This window comes from Lampetra fluviatilis, chromosome 2 (genome assembly GCF_964198595.1).
Source record: "Lampetra fluviatilis chromosome 2, kcLamFluv1.1, whole genome shotgun sequence".
In the NCBI taxonomy this organism is placed as follows: Eukaryota; Metazoa; Chordata; class Hyperoartia; order Petromyzontiformes; family Petromyzontidae; genus Lampetra; species Lampetra fluviatilis.
In genome coordinates, this window is record NC_136276.1 from 10,681,722 (window position 1) to 10,699,299 (window position 17,578).

General features: G+C 47.5%; 1 protein-coding gene across 1 annotated transcript in view; it reads right to left on the reverse strand.

The window, feature by feature from the left end:
- Positions 1-7,932: 7,932 nt before the first annotated feature.
- Positions 7,933-17,578, reverse strand: part of LRP2 (LDL receptor related protein 2) — a 78,836-nt gene continuing 69,190 nt past the window's right edge. The window contains exons 66-81 of the mRNA XM_078869039.1: positions 16,866-16,997; positions 16,284-16,415; positions 15,727-15,870; positions 15,350-15,515; positions 15,071-15,199; positions 14,378-14,598; positions 13,062-13,241; positions 12,369-12,488; positions 12,081-12,171; positions 11,881-11,948; positions 11,582-11,696; positions 11,345-11,471; positions 11,052-11,153; positions 9,634-9,732; positions 8,779-8,853; positions 7,933-8,273 (exon numbers count right to left, since the gene is read on the reverse strand). Of these exons, the coding sequence (XP_078725165.1) occupies positions 8,235-8,273; positions 8,779-8,853; positions 9,634-9,732; positions 11,052-11,153; positions 11,345-11,471; positions 11,582-11,696; positions 11,881-11,948; positions 12,081-12,171; positions 12,369-12,488; positions 13,062-13,241; positions 14,378-14,598; positions 15,071-15,199; positions 15,350-15,515; positions 15,727-15,870; positions 16,284-16,415; positions 16,866-16,997 (1,940 nt within the window). The 3' untranslated portion in view covers positions 7,933-8,234. The remainder of the gene's footprint in view (positions 8,274-8,778; positions 8,854-9,633; positions 9,733-11,051; positions 11,154-11,344; positions 11,472-11,581; positions 11,697-11,880; positions 11,949-12,080; positions 12,172-12,368; positions 12,489-13,061; positions 13,242-14,377; positions 14,599-15,070; positions 15,200-15,349; positions 15,516-15,726; positions 15,871-16,283; positions 16,416-16,865; positions 16,998-17,578) is intronic.

Below are 17,578 nucleotides of genomic sequence, written 5' to 3' on the forward strand. Positions count from 1 at the left end.
GTGAGTGCTGATTGGTGAGGGTGTGATTGGTGAGGATGAGTGGTGAGGGAGAGTGGTGAGGGAGAGTGGTGAGGGTGAATGGTGAGGGTGAGTGGTGAGTGGTGAGGGTGTGTATATATGTAAGGTTATTAAGAAATATATTTTTCACCCCGGCAACGCCGGGTACTTATACTAGTAAACTATAAAAAACATTGCACCATCAGTTTGGACACACAAGCGCTGCAAAGTTTTATTTAAAAAATATGCCGTAATTAAAGATTTTGATGAAATGGACATGTCAGTGTTTTGGAAGAAAATCACTTTATTTATAATGAAAACCTATCGCCCCCCCCCCAACCGCGACAAAATCAAAGCGTCATCATACGAGACTTTGAGAGTGAGAAGGGGGAATAGTGTTTGGTATTTTACAAAATTGTTTACAGTTTGTATGCATGTCAAACACTGCAGTAGTGCATAATTTAAACGTTTACGTGTTAATCAGCCTCGCAAAATGAGTCACAGGTAGAATAACAACAGCTGAAACACCCACAACTGCGCAAATCAGTAGTCAACACTTCGGTATGTAGGTCAAATGTCTCCATGTCTTCATAATCAACAGGAAATTAAATTGTAAAAGATTTTAGCCAGTGTACACATTACATTCAGGTTATCGGCACTTGGCTCAGTGTGAGATAATTACACAATTACATTTGGATTAAAATAGATATAAGATCAGCAGTAGGTGGCTATTCTAATATGTTAAATAACAGACTTGCATTAACAGTGAGCCATTGGAAGAATAAATTATAGAACAGAGGTGTGTGATTCTTAGTCTGGTTTTACATATGTAAATAATGTAAAATAAATTAGAGGTAAAAAAATCTTTAAAAAAAGCTTATTCCTTAACTTTAACAAATTAGCTTTGACAGGAACATTGTAAAAAAACCATCGAAATACTACATTTGTTAGAGACACAAACTCTTTATTCGCTTTGGTGTTTTCTTTGGCATTTTTTACCAATGTTTATCTAAGCATGTAATGATGCATTGGTTTAAAATTGATTCCTACGCTCACGATAAATGTTTAGAATCCTGGCCATATTAGTTTATATAATCGTATAGGATGCACAATTATTGCTCCTAATATGATACCGTTACGTTTAGGCTAAAGGAGTAAACATGGTTGTACAAGTGTAGAGGTGTAATTGTGTATGGGCGCGGATGGCTAACAAACACAAGGGGCGTGGTTAGGGCCATACACAGAGGAGGTGCTCACACCGACGTCCGCACCTGCATCCCCCACGGGCCCCTCCCGGGGGCCGAGTACTATAAAAGGTGGTGAGCCGGAGGGCTCGAGGTCGAGTATCAGCTTAAACCAGCGAAGGCTGAAGACCAGCTAGAATAGGCCCCGGAGCTCCCCTGGCTCGCTGTCCTTGTCAGGGCCGACCAGGGCAAGCCGGTGGTGTGGCCCTGAGAGCCCAGACTGACGTTCTTATAAGAGCCGGTCTGGAGACTCAGGGTGCCGGGATCCCAGCTTGACCAGGGCTGGGATAGGTAGCCTCCCCTAGCTCCGTAGTGGAGGACTTGGGCTTAGGTTAGCGGGGTTAGATGTTGTGTCTCCCTGTTAGCCGAGTAAAGGGGACGATAACCCCTTAAGTACTGTGTGTACCCGTTACTGAGCACAGGTTGGTGTTAATAAATAAGTGTGCCTCCGACCCCGTCGTCAAAGCCTCCTGAATACTTACTACATCTGGGGTCAGAAGTAAACGTTCAACGATGGACACACGAGGGACGACACGTACCAGGGAGTCGGAGATGGAGCACACCGCGGCCGAATCGCCACCAGAGATGGCCGAGGTCGGATCGGAGCAGCCGGGGCCGAGTACACCCGCGCTGCTACGACAGGAAGGGGGGGATGCGTCGGCCGAGGGACTTCGGCTGGCTCACTCCCGCCTGGCGGAGCTGCTCTACGCTGCGGCCGCCGCGTTGGAAGAGATCACGCGGCTGGGGGCTGGAGGGGCTGCGCGGGACGACGACAGCAGCCAACGCGCGGCGACATTTCCCGCCACCCCGACGCGGCTCGCGGTTAAATTTCCCGCCATCACTACAGTGCGAGCAGAGGGCGGGGCCGGTCCGCGTCAGGTGACTGCTGAGGGCCAAGCACAAGCCGTGACATCATCAACACCGGCCAGCGCGTCAACAACAGAGCGACCGGCGATGCCATGCTCGCAGCCCGCCCACACTGTAACGTCTACTGGGAACGACGGAGCGCGATCCGCAGCCACGGACATCGCGTTACAGCAGCGACTGCCGCCTCTCAAAGAATTTGTGGGCGCGGACGGAGACTGGGGCGGCTTCAAAAGGCGGTTCATCGCTCATCAAGAGATGGCGAACTGGACGGACGCCGAAGCACTACGCGCGCTGCCGGCGATGCTGGACAACGACGCCCTGGCTACTCTCACCTCAGCGCCTAAGGAAAAGCGCGCCACGCTGCACTTGGCGCTACAGCTGCTGTCAGCTGTCTATGGCCCGCCTTCGGACTGCAGGCAGCTATTCCACGATCGTCATCGGGGAGCCAACGAATCGCCCCTGGCCTTCTGGACGGCTCTCCTGGCCCTGGCGAAGGCAGCTTTCCCGCGGATGGACGAGGAGGAAGTGGACGCTATGGTGGCTGAAAAGCTGCTGCTACTCGCGGATGAGCTGGACGTCGCCGTCTTGGCTCAAGACAACGCAGAGATGTCGTCCTTGCTGGTCGCGCGCCACATCCACGGGGGCTTGCGGTCCCTGCGTCGCAAGGCCGCAAAGGGGGTGGCCGGCCATGCCATGGCGGCCACCACCCTCCCATCGGAGGAGGTCTGCGGGGTGGAGCGGCGGGGGGAATGGAGATCGGCGGCACCACAGGCTCGGAATGGACCGAGCCGCCAGGAGCAGCCCAGGCCATCTGGGGCGCTCACACGCTGCTACAACTGTGGCCTTCAAGGCCACGTTGCTTCAGGATGCCGGGCTCCCCGTCAGCGCGGGGCGACACCTCGTCAGGACGCCGCGCCGTCTCCACCCAAGCTCCAGCAGAGAAATACGGCGAGTCGTGGCACCTCACACGTTTGGCCCATGCACACATCCGACACACACTCACGCGCTCAACCGAACAGGGCTCGCAAATCGACGGCCGTTGCGCCCGATTGTTCTGAAATGCGGCGAGCGCTCCAACCGGGTCAGTGGTCGGAGCTCGCCCATCGTGTCATTGCAGCGTCGGCGGGATCGTCGGTTGTGGTCGGTCATATTGATGGGGTAGAGGTGCGGATTTTAATTGACACAGGAGCGTCGGCGACCATTATATCTGATTTGATTTATAACATTCTTCCCGTTCAAAGTCGTCCCCTGCTCCCCGTTGACGTGTCATGCTATGCTGCTAACGGGGGCTCACTAGGCATCATTGGCCAAATCCGCGCCAAAATTTGCATTGGAGACATTAAATTATCCGGCCCTGTTTTGGTTTCCTCCTCACTGGCGGTTCCGTGCCTGTTGGGGACGGATTTCTTGGCCAAAATGCCCATTCGTATCTTGATTGACCAGGGGTGCTCCCGTCGGGTCGACGCGTAACGTTTTTGTCTTCCCCCGCCATGGAGCGTCGGGCGTTTGCAACCGTGCAGGCGCTCGTGGCAAAAACTGTGCGCGTACCCCCGGGGGCTCAGATGCTCGTCCCTCTTAGGTTGCGTCGGCCGTTTGCTGAGGGGGTTGCGGATCGAGGGGTCTTGTTGGGACCATCTCGGGCCGGGGTCAATGGCCCCGATTTACTAGCGGCTCAGACCATGGTGAAAGGGGATGAGGACCCCTTCATTGCAGTCCTTAATGTAGGATCGCGAACGGCCGTGGTTCCTCAAGGGACCGTGCTTGCACACGCAACGCCGGCACCCTATGAGGAACCACTCGTGGGTCAGGTAACCACCGATCCTCCGTCGCGACCGCATTCGGACTGTGATGACGGATGGCTGGATGCACTTTGCGCGGGATCAGTGGACCTGTCCGACTCGCAGCGTGCGCAGCTGCGAGTTCTCCTGAAAGAATTTGCCGACGTTTTTAGTCAACACAAATTTGATATTGGTTGTACTAAATTGCTGCGACACCATATTGACACGGGTGACAGCGCGCCAATCCGCCAAAATCCCTTTCGGCTGAGTCCCGCCGAAAAGGATCATGTCAAATCGGCCGTTGATGACATGCTAGCCGCCGATATCATTTCCCCTTCCAACAGCCCGTGGGGCGCGCCGATCGTTTTGGTGAAAAAACACGACGGCTCACTGCGGTTTTGTGTCGACTTTCGGCGATTGAACAAAATTTCTGTGGCAGATGCGTACCCGCTTCCTCGAATGGATGAGTCGCTCGATGCCTTGGCGGGGGCGCGATTCTTTTCCACCCTCGATTTACTTTCTGGATTCTGGCAGCTTCCTCTGGTCTCTTCGAATTTAACCGCTTGCCGATGGGCTTACATTCTGCGCCGGCAACTTTTCAGCGGTTAATGGAACTGGTCTTGGCAGGCTTGTAATGGGATTCGTGTTTAATTTACTTGGACGATGTCATCGTCTTTAGCAAATCCTTCGAGGAACACCTCCAGAGGTTGCGTGCTGTTTTTCTCAAAATGCGGGCTGCCAATTTGAAATTTAAACCGCAGAAGTGCCATTTGCTCCGCGAATCCGTGCGGCATTTGGGTCACATTGTTGGGCGCTCGGGGATATCCACTGATCCCGCCAAAACGGAATGCGTCAGCTTCTGGCCGACTCCCACCTCGGTGGGAGAAGTCAGGAGTTTCATTGGGTTCGCGTCGTACTACCGACGGTTTGTGGCTGACTTCGCTACGATCGCAAAACCATTGCATGCCTTGACATCCAAGGGAGTCAGGTTTCATTGGGGGCCGGAGGAGGAGGCTGCTTTTCGCGCCCTCCGGAATGCCCTGGTGGGGGCTCCGCCGTTGAATTACCCCGATTTCTCACAACCCTTCTTGCTCGATACAGACGCAAGTAACACGGGCATTGGGGGCGTGCTGTCCCAGCTCAATGGGGGCGTAGAGCATGTGGTGGCTTACGGTAGTCGGGTACTGTCTCCAGCGGAACAACGGTACTGCGTTACCCGTCGGGAATTATTGGCAATTGTTTATTTCATTCAGCAGTACCGCCCGTATCTGTACAGTCGGCGTTTCACCGTCCGTACAGATCATGCGGCTCTACAGTACGCCCTGCGGGTTCAACAACCATTGGGCCAGTTGTCTCGATGGTTGGAGATTCTCCAAGACTACGACTTTGTCACCACATATCGTAAGGGCGTCCGCCACACGAATGCTGACGCCCTGTCGCGGTTGCCACCCACTTCGGAGTGCGCTTGCCTCTTGGGTTCGGGGCGTTGTAGGCCCCCGAACGTCACCACCGATTCGGTCCTCGTGGCCGCCGCCGATGCGCCTTCGGCTTCGGGTCCTATCGAGCAAGAAGGGAGGGATTCGTTGCTGGGGTTGTCGGTCGCGGAGTGGGGACGCCTCCAAATGGAGGACACCTCCCTCCTCGCTCTGCGCCGTCGCACCGGGGGGGTTGGTCAGGGGGTGGCGAACGTTGACTCGTGGGGGTTGTTACAGGGTCTTTTAATGCACTGGGACGGAAAATCCCGCCGCCAACGGCTCGTGGTGCCTGCAGCATTAAGGGATAAGGTGGTATGGGCTGCTCATGAGCGGCTCCTGCACTTGGGGGTTCACAAGACCTTTGCCACGCTCCAGCTCGATTTCTTCTGGCCGGGCATGGCAAAGGACGTGGGGGATCTCCTGGGGTCGTGCACGCAATGCGCGCAGCGGAAGCCACCAGCAAGGGGGTCCAACCCTCCGCTGCAGTCCATAAAGGTTTCCCGGGTTAACGAGCTCGTTGCTCTAGATATTCTCGGGCCATTTCCCGCTACACCCAGGGGAAATAGGTATTTATTGACAGGGGTCGAATACTTCACGAGATGGCCTATGGCCTGGCCCCTGGCCAACCAGTCGGCAGCAGCCATCGCGGAGGCCTTTGTCCAGGGCTATGTCCTCGACAAGGGTGCTCCGGAACGGCTGCTGACTGACCAGGGTAAGAATTTTTCGGGGAAACTCCTCCGCGAGGTGTGCGACCTCTTGGGTACGGAGAAAATTCGGACCTCCCCGTATCACCCACAAACTGACGGGATGGTGGAACGGCTGCATCGGACCATCACGTCCATGCTGTCCCAGCAGGTATCGGAATCCCAGACAGATTGGCACCTTCGCATTGCCGGTGTGTTGCAAGCCTACAGGATGGCTCCCCATGCGGCCACCGGATTTTCCCCTTTCTTTTTAATGTATGGCCGCGAGGCTAACCCCCCTGTGACGACCCAGCTGAAGCTCTCGGCGCCTCAGGCGAAGTCTACATTGTCCGAACACGTTAAATTTAACATCGGCAAATTATCTGAGGCGCGGGAAGCGGCCGTGCAAAATTCTGAACTCCGCCAGAAGGCGAACGAGAGGCTTCGGCTGGGGCGGGTACATGTGTTCAAATGGAAACCAGGGGACAGGGCATGGTTGCACTGTCCCCAGGTGCCGCTGGCGACCTCGTCAAAGTTGGTACGGCCGTGGCGGGGGCCCGTGAAGGTCGTACAGGTCTTGCGGCCGCAATGTGTACGCGTCAAATGGGGGAGGCGTCGGTGGTACGTGCACCCCTCAAGGTTGAAACCGTTCATTGCGCCGCCCCGTGGTTCGCACACACACACGCATGGCCAAACGTGTGAGGGGTCCGCCGACTCCCCGACGTCGCTGCTCTCGCCTAACCTGACATCAACTGTTCCATCTCCAGGTGCAACTGGAGTGATGGGTCCACGATCGCCAACCCCCCCCGGGGGGTCGGGGGTCACTCGGCAGCGAAACCAGACTCTCTCGCACCCGGACCGTCAACAACCGCCACTGAGCATGCCGGGACGGGCCCTTGTGACGGGCCCGCCGCGAGAACGCGCGCCAAAACGCGCAGACTATTGTGAGGTCGGCCGTTGGGGGGCCTTTGCGGACGAGGGGGGGAGGCGCCCGGAGCGCGTGTATATATGTTGGTTTTGCGGAATGGGGTATTTATTCGGGGGGGTGCGCCGGGTTATTTTTTTTCTCTTTCTTCTTCTACCTGTTTCCTGTTGTTGTTGTTATGGTTGTCATTGTTCTTGTTAAAATTATGCGAGGCACACACGGTTTTGGGGAGGGATGCACCTTTATTCTGATTTTGTTGCAGCCGGGGACGGCTGCGAGCTGTACAGGGGGGGGTGATGTAGAGGTGTAATTGTGTATGGGCACGGATGGCTAACAAACACAAGGGGCGTGGTTAGGGCCGTACACAGAGGAGGTGCTCGCACCGACGTCCGCACCTGCATCCCCCACGGGCCCCTCCCGGGGGCCGAGTACTATAAAAGGTGGTGAGCCGGAGGGCTCGAGGTCGAGTATCAGCTTAAACCAGCGAAGGCTGAAGACCAGCTAGAATAGGCCCCGGAGAATAGGCCCCGGAGCTCCCCTGGCTCGCTGTCCTTGTCAGGGCAAGCCGGTGGCGTGGCCCTGAGAGCCCAGACTGACGTTCTTATAAGAGCCGGTCTGGAGACTCAGGGTGCCGGGATCCCAGCTTGACCAGGGCTGGGATAGGTAGCCTCCCCTAGCTCCGTAGTGGAGGACTTGGGCTTAGGTTAGCGGGGTTAGATGTTGTGTCTCCCTGTTAGCCGAGTAAAGGGGACGATAACCCCTTTAGTACTGTGTGTACCCGTTACTGAGCACAGGTTGGTGTTAATAAATAAGTGTGCCTCCGACCCCGTCGTCAAAGCCTCCTGAATACTTACTACACAAGCAAGATAAAAAAAAGGATGGAGTACAAATGAGACGGAAAAAAAATTCCAATCAATTAAATTAAATCATGACCATATTCTTTGGGTCTTTCGGTAAAGTCACGTAGATAGGTTCCAAAGAAAATAACAAAATAACAAAAAACTACGACGTTTCGATCGCAACACAAGCGGTCGTCATCAGATGAACCTATCTACGTGACTTTACCGAAAGACCCAAAGAATATGAATTCCTGTAATCACGAAAGCTTTGAGTCAAGATTGAATCATGACAATTAATCATAACTATGCATAAAATTTCTGGGGAGGTGAATCATTGTGAGCCTAATAATGTATTAAGTATCTAACCTCTTTGTGAGTCCCTGACACATGACCAGTGTATCGGTGGATCCGAATAACAGATTAGCTTCAGGTGTCGCCTGTGTTTCCCTCGTGGTCACTTTGTTTCTGAAGTGGAAAGAAAAATGTTAAAATGGTTAATATCCACAATAAAATATTTTCCTTTATATTGGTGAATTTCACTTCAGCTGTCGCTCCCCATGATGTCGCTACAAACTGAACTTCGTGCAACACTGAAGATGTTAACCAAAAAATAATACATTTATCTTCGCAATGCTCACACAATGTGGACCGCAAGTCTTGGGCTCTTTCAGCATGACTTTGAAAGTGAATACAAAATTGTCTGGCAATGAAACAAATGTGCGCCTGAGGCAGTGACAATAGGTAAGGACCAAATTTGTTTGATGGCAGCTTGCTTGACATTTAAAACTACAGAGTGAGCCTTATAAATTATTTGTTTATATCAAGAAGAAAAAAATACTTCATTTAAATAAAAAAAATGTGAGTGCGTATAAAAACATAATTGGAGGTAAAACCTGCAGTGTTGCGTTTTCTGTTTTTCCGTTTAAACTAGTGTTAAAAAAAACTATGTCTGTGCAGTGCAGTTAGTTACCTGAGAGTATAGCGGATTTTCAAAATTGTTCTCAGTTTTCTCCTTCTTCCCAAAGAAGCTAAACCTCTTCTTTTCCTGAAATTAAATATTGAAAACATAATTGTCAGAAATAATTTAGCTTAATTTATTCTGGCGAATAACTATATAGAAATTTTCAACAAACACCACTGACGCGCTTTCACCGGCTCTAAAGGATAACGATAACTTAGCATGGTTTGAGTAGAAAAGGGTGAATTAATAAGAAAATTAATATGAAAAGGCTTGCGATGTGCATTGAATCGTATATATGAACTGCATTGGTTGTGTTCAAGCAAGTGCTTGTCTTCCAGTCTTAGAAAATGTATCTGACGTGGGATGCATCTCCTTTCACTTGCCCTCAACTATGGGAGGTATTATACCTCCAAACCTGTCTTGGACCTTAAAGGATTTGGGGATCAATAGCATATGAAAGGATGTTTCCCTTGCTATCCTAAAGGGAGGGTAATAATTGAGGTACAGAAACATGATTTCCAGTGGGTATGAATCTGACAAGGGAAATCCTTACAGGGGATTCTTATACATTTCCAGTCAAGTATTAGAAGCCTCTGTTGAGATTTAAGAATTGACAATATTACTCCAATTACTTGATTGTTCCATGGGCAAAAATGACAAGTAGATTCACACCTATGGCTTATTGGGGAAACAGCTTCCAAATTGCAAAGAAAATGTTAGGGAGATCAAAATAGATGCATCTTGTCCAATAAAATATGCTTCTGGTCATCAATGAAGATCAGAGTTATGATGCCTTGAGTGCATCTAGAACTTCATGTTTTTCGTGCACGTGTGGATTTGCATGCACACATCTGTGCTCCATACCTGTGATGCAGCAGCATCTGCTGTACTTGAGGCCTCTGATGCAAAGCTGGGGCTTTCAGAAGCAGCAGCTCCCTCCATTTGTCCAGAGCTCACCATTTCCTACAAATCACATCTCACATTATTTCTGGTCTGAATCGGCTCTTACAGCACCTAACAGACAAAACCAAAGGGGGCTAATAGGCGATCATGGCACTCTGTGCATCCTCAGCCCCTTCAATTTCTTTCCCTCGAGTCAATCAATTCTTGGATGCATTATCTCAGTCGATTTATGTTGTTATTATCATTATCAGGCACGTGATGCTGTTCAAAATTGTAAGTGTAATCATGATAATCATCCCCTGTTCATTCACTGATGATAATAACTTACAATTTATATTGCACACTATCAAATAAGAGCCGTATATTGTAAGCAAAACGTAAAAATAAATACTGTATACAAATAAATATGTAATTCAATCTCAGTGTAGCTTTTCCATATTTGCCAATTTGTTTTTAATGATCACTTCTAAATATATTGTATTCAGGCTTTCATTTGTCAGCCCTTAGAGTACTGAATCCGTCTCCATGAGGCATAATGATTTTATTTTTATGAGTATATTTCAAAATGTAATCGATAGCCCAAATTCGACATTCGAAATTTTTTTTCTGAAAATTGTATTGGAGAAATAAAGGTATTTATTAACCGTAGAAAACTTTAACCATCACATATATTTGATGACATAGTCATAGCCAACATGAAATAAATTTACAGGAATTACCGAATAACTTAACAAGTATGGGTTGCAAAGTTTGGCTGCAAATAAAATGAGCAATACAAGTCTAGTATAATACGTTTGCTAAACCAATGTTGTAAGAAACTGTAAATTTTCAGAGTACGTATATGTACCTATGGCAGTTCTTGAAAGCAGGCCTGGATTACAATGATGAAATATTCGAGCAGATTGGAGCGCTTTTGGAATTTCCGAATGAAAAGTAACATACCAATGTGCCGAAGGAATAACTGTTTGAACGAGTGCATTTATAACCTGCTTTGATATATGGATTGGAAACGTGGGAAACGTGCTGATGCAAGCTTGGAATTACACAGACAAAAAGCGGAGCCACGTGGATCAAAGAAAAAAGTACAAATGAGAGGCATCACATTGACTGCTAAGAAAAGTGGGCTTGAATAAGACAAACAGCTCAAACGAATTATAGCCGATCGTCATTATTGGCGATGAAGTGGCAGCCAAAGGTGGGAACACATCCAAGACCACACAAATGGAACGAGGAGATCAGCTCCTGTGTGGGAGCTATATGGGATTGGTGAATCTGTGAGATTGTGAGAGATGGGAATAAGTCAAAGGCATACATTCTGCAGTGGATAGATCATGGCTGGATTCTGATGAAATCATTGCAGTCTTAGATGAGAACCTGACCTTGGGAAGTCTGGAGATGCGCATTTCAACATCAGCATGGGCTCCATATAAAGGGTTTTCGAAATTCACTGGAGGCCTCCCTCCATCTGCCATATTCTTGTCCTTTGTAAAGAAAATAAAGAATTAACACTTTACAGCATCTGAAATTTCACTGAAAGCATTTATGCATATGCAAAAAAGGTGTAAGAAGATCAAAAGAATAACGTGATAATCACAACATAATGTATTATTATATATTCTCTCACAGACAAGCACATGTAAATAATAATAATGTTACAAATCAAAACATTTACCATTTCCACGGCTGCATCAATAGCAGCGTCTGTATTCATCCCGGGTCTCTCAATGTTTACGTAGACATCTCGTCCCCTCTCAGCCTCAGGTGCACTTGCTCTCTGTGACTTGAACATGCTGACAATGCTACCAGAGCACACATGGACACGTGTGAATACATAATAAATAAATGACAAGGCACAAGGCACAGATGCGTTACCACGGTGGGTGTTATGTAAGTGAATGAGACAGCTCACCTGGTGAGATTGGGCAGTGGCAAAGGCAATCCTCTGTGCTTGTAATTGAAGTGGGCAAACGCGAGCAGTCCTCCGATGAGACCAATGACGACCATAATAACAATCACAGCCACAACTGCAAAGTAGTGAACAGGGGGGGAAAAACCCCAACAGCAAGTGAATGGATATTCGTATGAATATGTTTAGAGGTTCTACGTAACAATTTATACTGAAAGACAACATTTGCATCAACAGTTAATAATGTCTACGTGTGTGACCAAAAACGTGAAATGATGCTGAACAGATCTAGTGAGACTCACCAGAGGAAGATATGAGTCCGATAAATGTTGACATCTGACAGTAGTCCCCAGTGTACCCTGACACGCATCTGGAAAGAATAACGAAGACATACTCAATCATTACAACAGCTAACCGTTCATCACATATCATGCCATCGGCTAAAACTAAAATAATCAAGGAAAGTGGGTAATTAAGAGACAGGACAATCCCAGTCACAAACCTGCAATGTGCATTCCCATCACTGCTGATATAACAGGTCCCACCATTGACACAGAAGCAGGCAGGTGGCATCGTAGGAGGTGGCACAATAGCTGTCAAACACATTAGAGCACGTCCGAACAATTATTTTGTTTTGCGCTGCATATTATTGCATCACATCCAAGAAAATGCTTCATAGCATCAACACAAAAGTCTTAAAATATTTTAAAATGCTTGCAAATGCGAATCTTTGGTGTATTCCATTTGCGAGCGGGTGCTGATGCACTGCCCGTCAATGGAGCATACTTACCAGCATCACACTCAGTTTCACTGCCTGGAATGAATTGTGCATTTTGGGGACAGGCACAGGTGTATCCCTGTGGTCGGAGCAAGCACAGGTGGCTGCAGGTGCCTTTGCATGGATTTTTTACTGCAGGGAACAGAAAAATATTTGGGTGACATGTCACATGCAGATGTACTTTACACGATGTCCATTAATATATATTAAAAAAACAAATATGACATGTAAATGGTTTCTGATCTGGTTATAAGTGGTCTTATTTCACAAGTGTCACTGTTGCGAACATGCTTTACAGCAAGCAATTTTGATAAATATACCAGTCTTTTACTATATATAAATAATAAAGTGTGTGATATTCTGCATACTATTCTACACAAAATAAATGTACAACACCCTGGCTTGTCCGTACGGTTGATGCTGGTCTGCGGTTATTCATCTTGGGCTGTGCATTGCTCTCTCTCTCTCCTTTCCCCTGTTTACCTGGCCTGACCCCTAACTCATCCCCTACAACTTATCCCCCCCCTCTAATCCTGTTTTTTTTGTAAAGCGTCTTGTAATGTGATTGCATTCAGACGCGTTATAAATTTTAATCATGCAAAATAAGCAAACCAGCCAGATTAAACGCTATTAGAAAAAAAAGAGACAATGATCACGGCTGAAATTGGTTTTGAACACGACCAACCATACGGGTGGGGCACTCACCATTGACATTGTAGCGATGCTTCTGAAAAACCCGCGCCTGGGACAGCCAAGAGTTGACCGTGAGAATGTGGCTCTTCACACCGCTCCCAAACTTGTTCTGCTGCCAGACTTGTCCAGTCTCCCGTGTGGTCCAGTACACATTGTTCTCAAACACGTCCAGCGTGAATGGGTTTCCGAGGTCTATGAAAGTGAATACCAAACATATCGCACTTTCAGTTGCGCTCAAAAACTTTAAAGAATCAATTAATTGAATGCTTACGTAAGACATAAAACTTAACAAACACCTGTTATTATTTCGTGCAAAAAGATAAGCATTGGTTGTGGCATTTTCCTTATACTAATAATGCCCATTAATTATTTACCAAGAATTGTCTCACCGAATCCCAAGACTATTTTAGGAGGGTCCCGTATTTGGATGTTTTGCCAATGCCATGAATTAGTGTTTGGTCTCATGGGATAGGATATCCGAAGTAGCAGGAACAACCCTACATATACCAGAGACTGAGACTCAGTACTTCCATCTCATGACTACCGCAGCCCAGAGGTCGCAATCGGGTACCCATTACCCGTACCCTACCCGATACCCGGCTACCCGTACCCGGCCGGGTACGGGTACGGGTAGCCGTTTGCGACCCTGGTGCGGCCGGGTACGGGTACGGGTAGGCCGTGAGTCACTGGTGAGTAACCGTTTGTCACTCATGTCGATTAGGGTACGGGTAGGGAACGGGTACCCGTACCCGGCCGGGTACGGGTACCCATTTGCGACCCTGGTGCGGCCGGGTACGGGTACGGGTAAGGAATCAAAACCCGTTTGCGACCTCTGCCGCAGCCCCACGCCTATAACACCTGGCACGCCCTGCTGTCAGGGCCGGATTAAGGTACGGGGCTTGAGGGGCTGCAGCCCAGGGGCCTCCGCCAGCTGGAGGGCCTCCAGAGATGAAGTGAAAAGTTATTTTACTTGTGAATGCTGAATTTTATTTGTTGTTAGCCTTGTAAAAGTAAATTTTATTTTTCTTTAACTTTGTTTTCCTTTTGAAAATTTTACTGGGGGCCTCAAAGTACCTGTAGCCCAGGGGCCTACACAATCTTAATCCACTCCTGCCTGCTGGCCAACCATCCAAGTACCAACTTGGCTCAACACTGCTTAGCTTCTGACATCTGATGATAATCAGGCACAATTAGTGTGATTTGCTCATAGGCAATTTCAATTTTATAACATAACAATTACGAAGAATTTATTGCTCATTCATTCCAAGTGTTGCTTCAGAGCATTTTGCTATTTTTGCTATTTAATTACCAAATTCTCCTCGACCCACCTCCAGAGATGACAGTCCGTCGATCTCCTCCATCAGGCCTCACCGATTCGATGACATTCTCCTTGGCGTCAGACCAATAGATTCGACCGTTGTTGGTATGGTCCACAGCTAGGCCTGTTGGCCATCCCAACAGACCTTGCACAAGATGCTGGCGCTGCTGGCCATCCATCCACGCCATCTCAATTTTGGGCACCACACCCCAGTCTGTCCAGTACATCATCCTTGTGAAGCACGTGAGGAAAAAAACATCAACTCTCACGCAATTGTCAAGATAAAAAAACCATTAAACTCATCGTCAGCAATGTTCAAATCCACGACTGGATGGAGGTCTCCCCAAGCCTTGAGTGTCATTCACATATCCTGAACTACACTTTATGGAGGCATATAAAACGAGCATAGTAATATTAACTTCTTATATACTTGGATTTCATATTTCCAAATACAAAACCATTGCAGTGATATCACTCGAGTCCTCCTGACATAAATTTAAACGCTCCTTTAATTCATTTACAAATTTCAAAACGTAAGTCAGACAACCCAGCACACACAGCCTAAGTATATAAAACACAAGAGATACAGAATTTTTATTTTAATTAAATCTTCCTTTGAAGATTATATTTCTTCCATGCTACATGTACTTTATTTTTTATCAAATGAAGAATAAATACGATGTATTAAATCAGCTTTCCATACCCGAGCCTGGGGTTGAGGGCAATTGCCGCTGGCTTGTCTAAGACAGAGTTGATGAGCTGCTTTCGGTATCTGCCGTCCAGCAAGGCCACCTCAATCCTGCTTGTTTGTGCATCTGTCCAGTAGATGTGCCTGTCATAGGTACAGAAATAATTATACGTCAACACGATAAGGCACCGACACTCTGCATCGTCAATCTGTCAAGTCACATTTCACTACCCGTGTGGAGAATACGAAGGTGGATATGAAAAGAGATTTTCTCCACGGACACTGTACACTCACCTCCCGACCCAGTCCACGGCAATGCCATCTGGCTGACTGATGTAACGTAGGCCCAGGTTGATGCCAGTTGCAAAGTTTTCGCTGGAATTGGAGAATGCCGCCAGGTAAGCACGTTTAATAGAGCCAAACTTTCCGCCACTCCTCAAAACAGTGTAGTACACCATACCTGGGAGATAAAGAAATACAGATATGCACCTTCTACTTGTGAAAATATCATGAAGAAAGGCAAGGTTGGTTACAGAAAGAAAGCCATAAAAATACGATGAAGTAATATGCTTATTTAATCATTTGTTTTTCTACCAACTGACAATTTCATGTAATAACGACTGAACACAGCACATCAGGGTGAGCACATGACAATGTGGAAAGAGCCGTACTGAGCCCTGTGCCATCATGATCCCAGTCAAAGTCCAGGGCTTGGATGTCTTCCTCATTAGATATGTAATCCGCTTGCTTCTGCGATGTCAGGTCGTACTTGCGCACACGCACCTTGTCAGCCAGCAACAGCAGCGGCGAGTTATCTGTAGCAATGAACGGCGGTGCACTTTAGTCAGTAAATGCTGTCACATCAATGAGCAACTCCAAATACACTTTAGTCATCACAACTAACAATTTAAATGGAGTGATATTATGGCAGTTTGCCAAAAATCCATTATTTATGAAAACTATGGTACACCTATCAAATGTATCAATAAGCCAGGGCACACTAGAAGTACCTTAATTTAATTGTAGAGAGCATGGGATGTTTTTCACTGGCTGTGCCTGACAATTGCTCATGGAGTCATGCTAACCATGACTCCAATCATGCATTCTGGGATTAATATAAATTCGGAAAAAAGAGGATGCTAACGATGCAATGGAAACTATGGTGCATATTCCACTACTGTAGTGAAACCACACGTTTGCTGATTTCCCTTGGCAGGACGTGTCTCACCGTTGGCAATGCAGCGCTTGCCGTAGCTGCCCGCAGCTGAGCGGTAGCCATCCACACAGAAGCACTCGTAAGTACCCTTTGCATTCTGGCAGTCCTGAGGGCATGTTCCGAACACCTCACACTCATTCACATCTGCCCAGGAATGAAAACAAAGCAATGCACAAATGGATGGTTGAAATCATGTGGTTTTAAAAGTACAATATACTCTTCTTCACTGCTTATATCTTCAATGCTGTGTTACACCAGAGACAGCTAAGACAACAGCAATATATACACGTGACACCAATATTAGTTTTTCTTTAATGTTGGTGAAATCTATGATAATGATAGTGACTATGATGGTGCTGGTTAACACACGAATAACAGTTTTTACAAAAAAAAATGCATTGATCCTAGAAATGACATTCGTCTGAGTGTGAAAGTAACGTCCAAAATAAGAGAATACCGTGTGAATGTTCTGCTCAACTCTGTTATTCATGCGAATTCGTTTTTTCTCCCTTTAACGTTGCTCGTGAATTGATTGTTTCTCTTGTGAGGAAAGTAATTTCGTGACCCCCCGCTATGAACACAATCGTGTTTTACCATCACAGTTGTTGCGGTTTTCAGCATTGGCCGTGAAGCCCGGTCGACAGGAACAAATGAATCCATTCTCAGGTAAGTTTGTGCAGTTCTGCTCACAAATCCGCTCGGCGCAAGTTCGGTCCTGTCCCTGGTCTTTGTGATAAAACAAAGAGAATTATATAGGAGATTAAAAACTTTCAAGTTGAAAACTTTAAATCTTGACTTAAAGCTTGCGTGACTGCAGGAATTAATATTCTTTGGGTCTTTTGGTCAAGTCACGTAGATAGGTTGATTACGATCGCTTGCGTTGTGATCGAAACGTCGTAGTTTTTTGTTATTTTATTTCAACTTATCTACGTGACTTGCCCGAAAGACCCAAAGAATATGAAAACTTTAAATTGAGTTTAAAAAGCAATAGACTTTGGAAAGGGTGGTTGAGAAGTTGTAAGATGAAATTGCCCACCCATTTAAAATGGCTATATGCAGTTAGGTTGCTCAGCCAGTCGTTGAGCGATCTCAATTTCTTGGTGGGGGGGTAGCCTTTGCAAATCATCCCCTCAGGGTTAATAATAAAAAACAAGTACCGTTTTTTGTGTGGAAGTCAACAGTGGTTAGTTTAACATGTAGGCTTTCGCGACCAATATCATCCATAATACAGGTTTCTCGGGTTAGGTCGCTACTAATTACTAATTGGCTGTGTTGGGTGGCAGTGGGGATTAAGGACACATTTACAT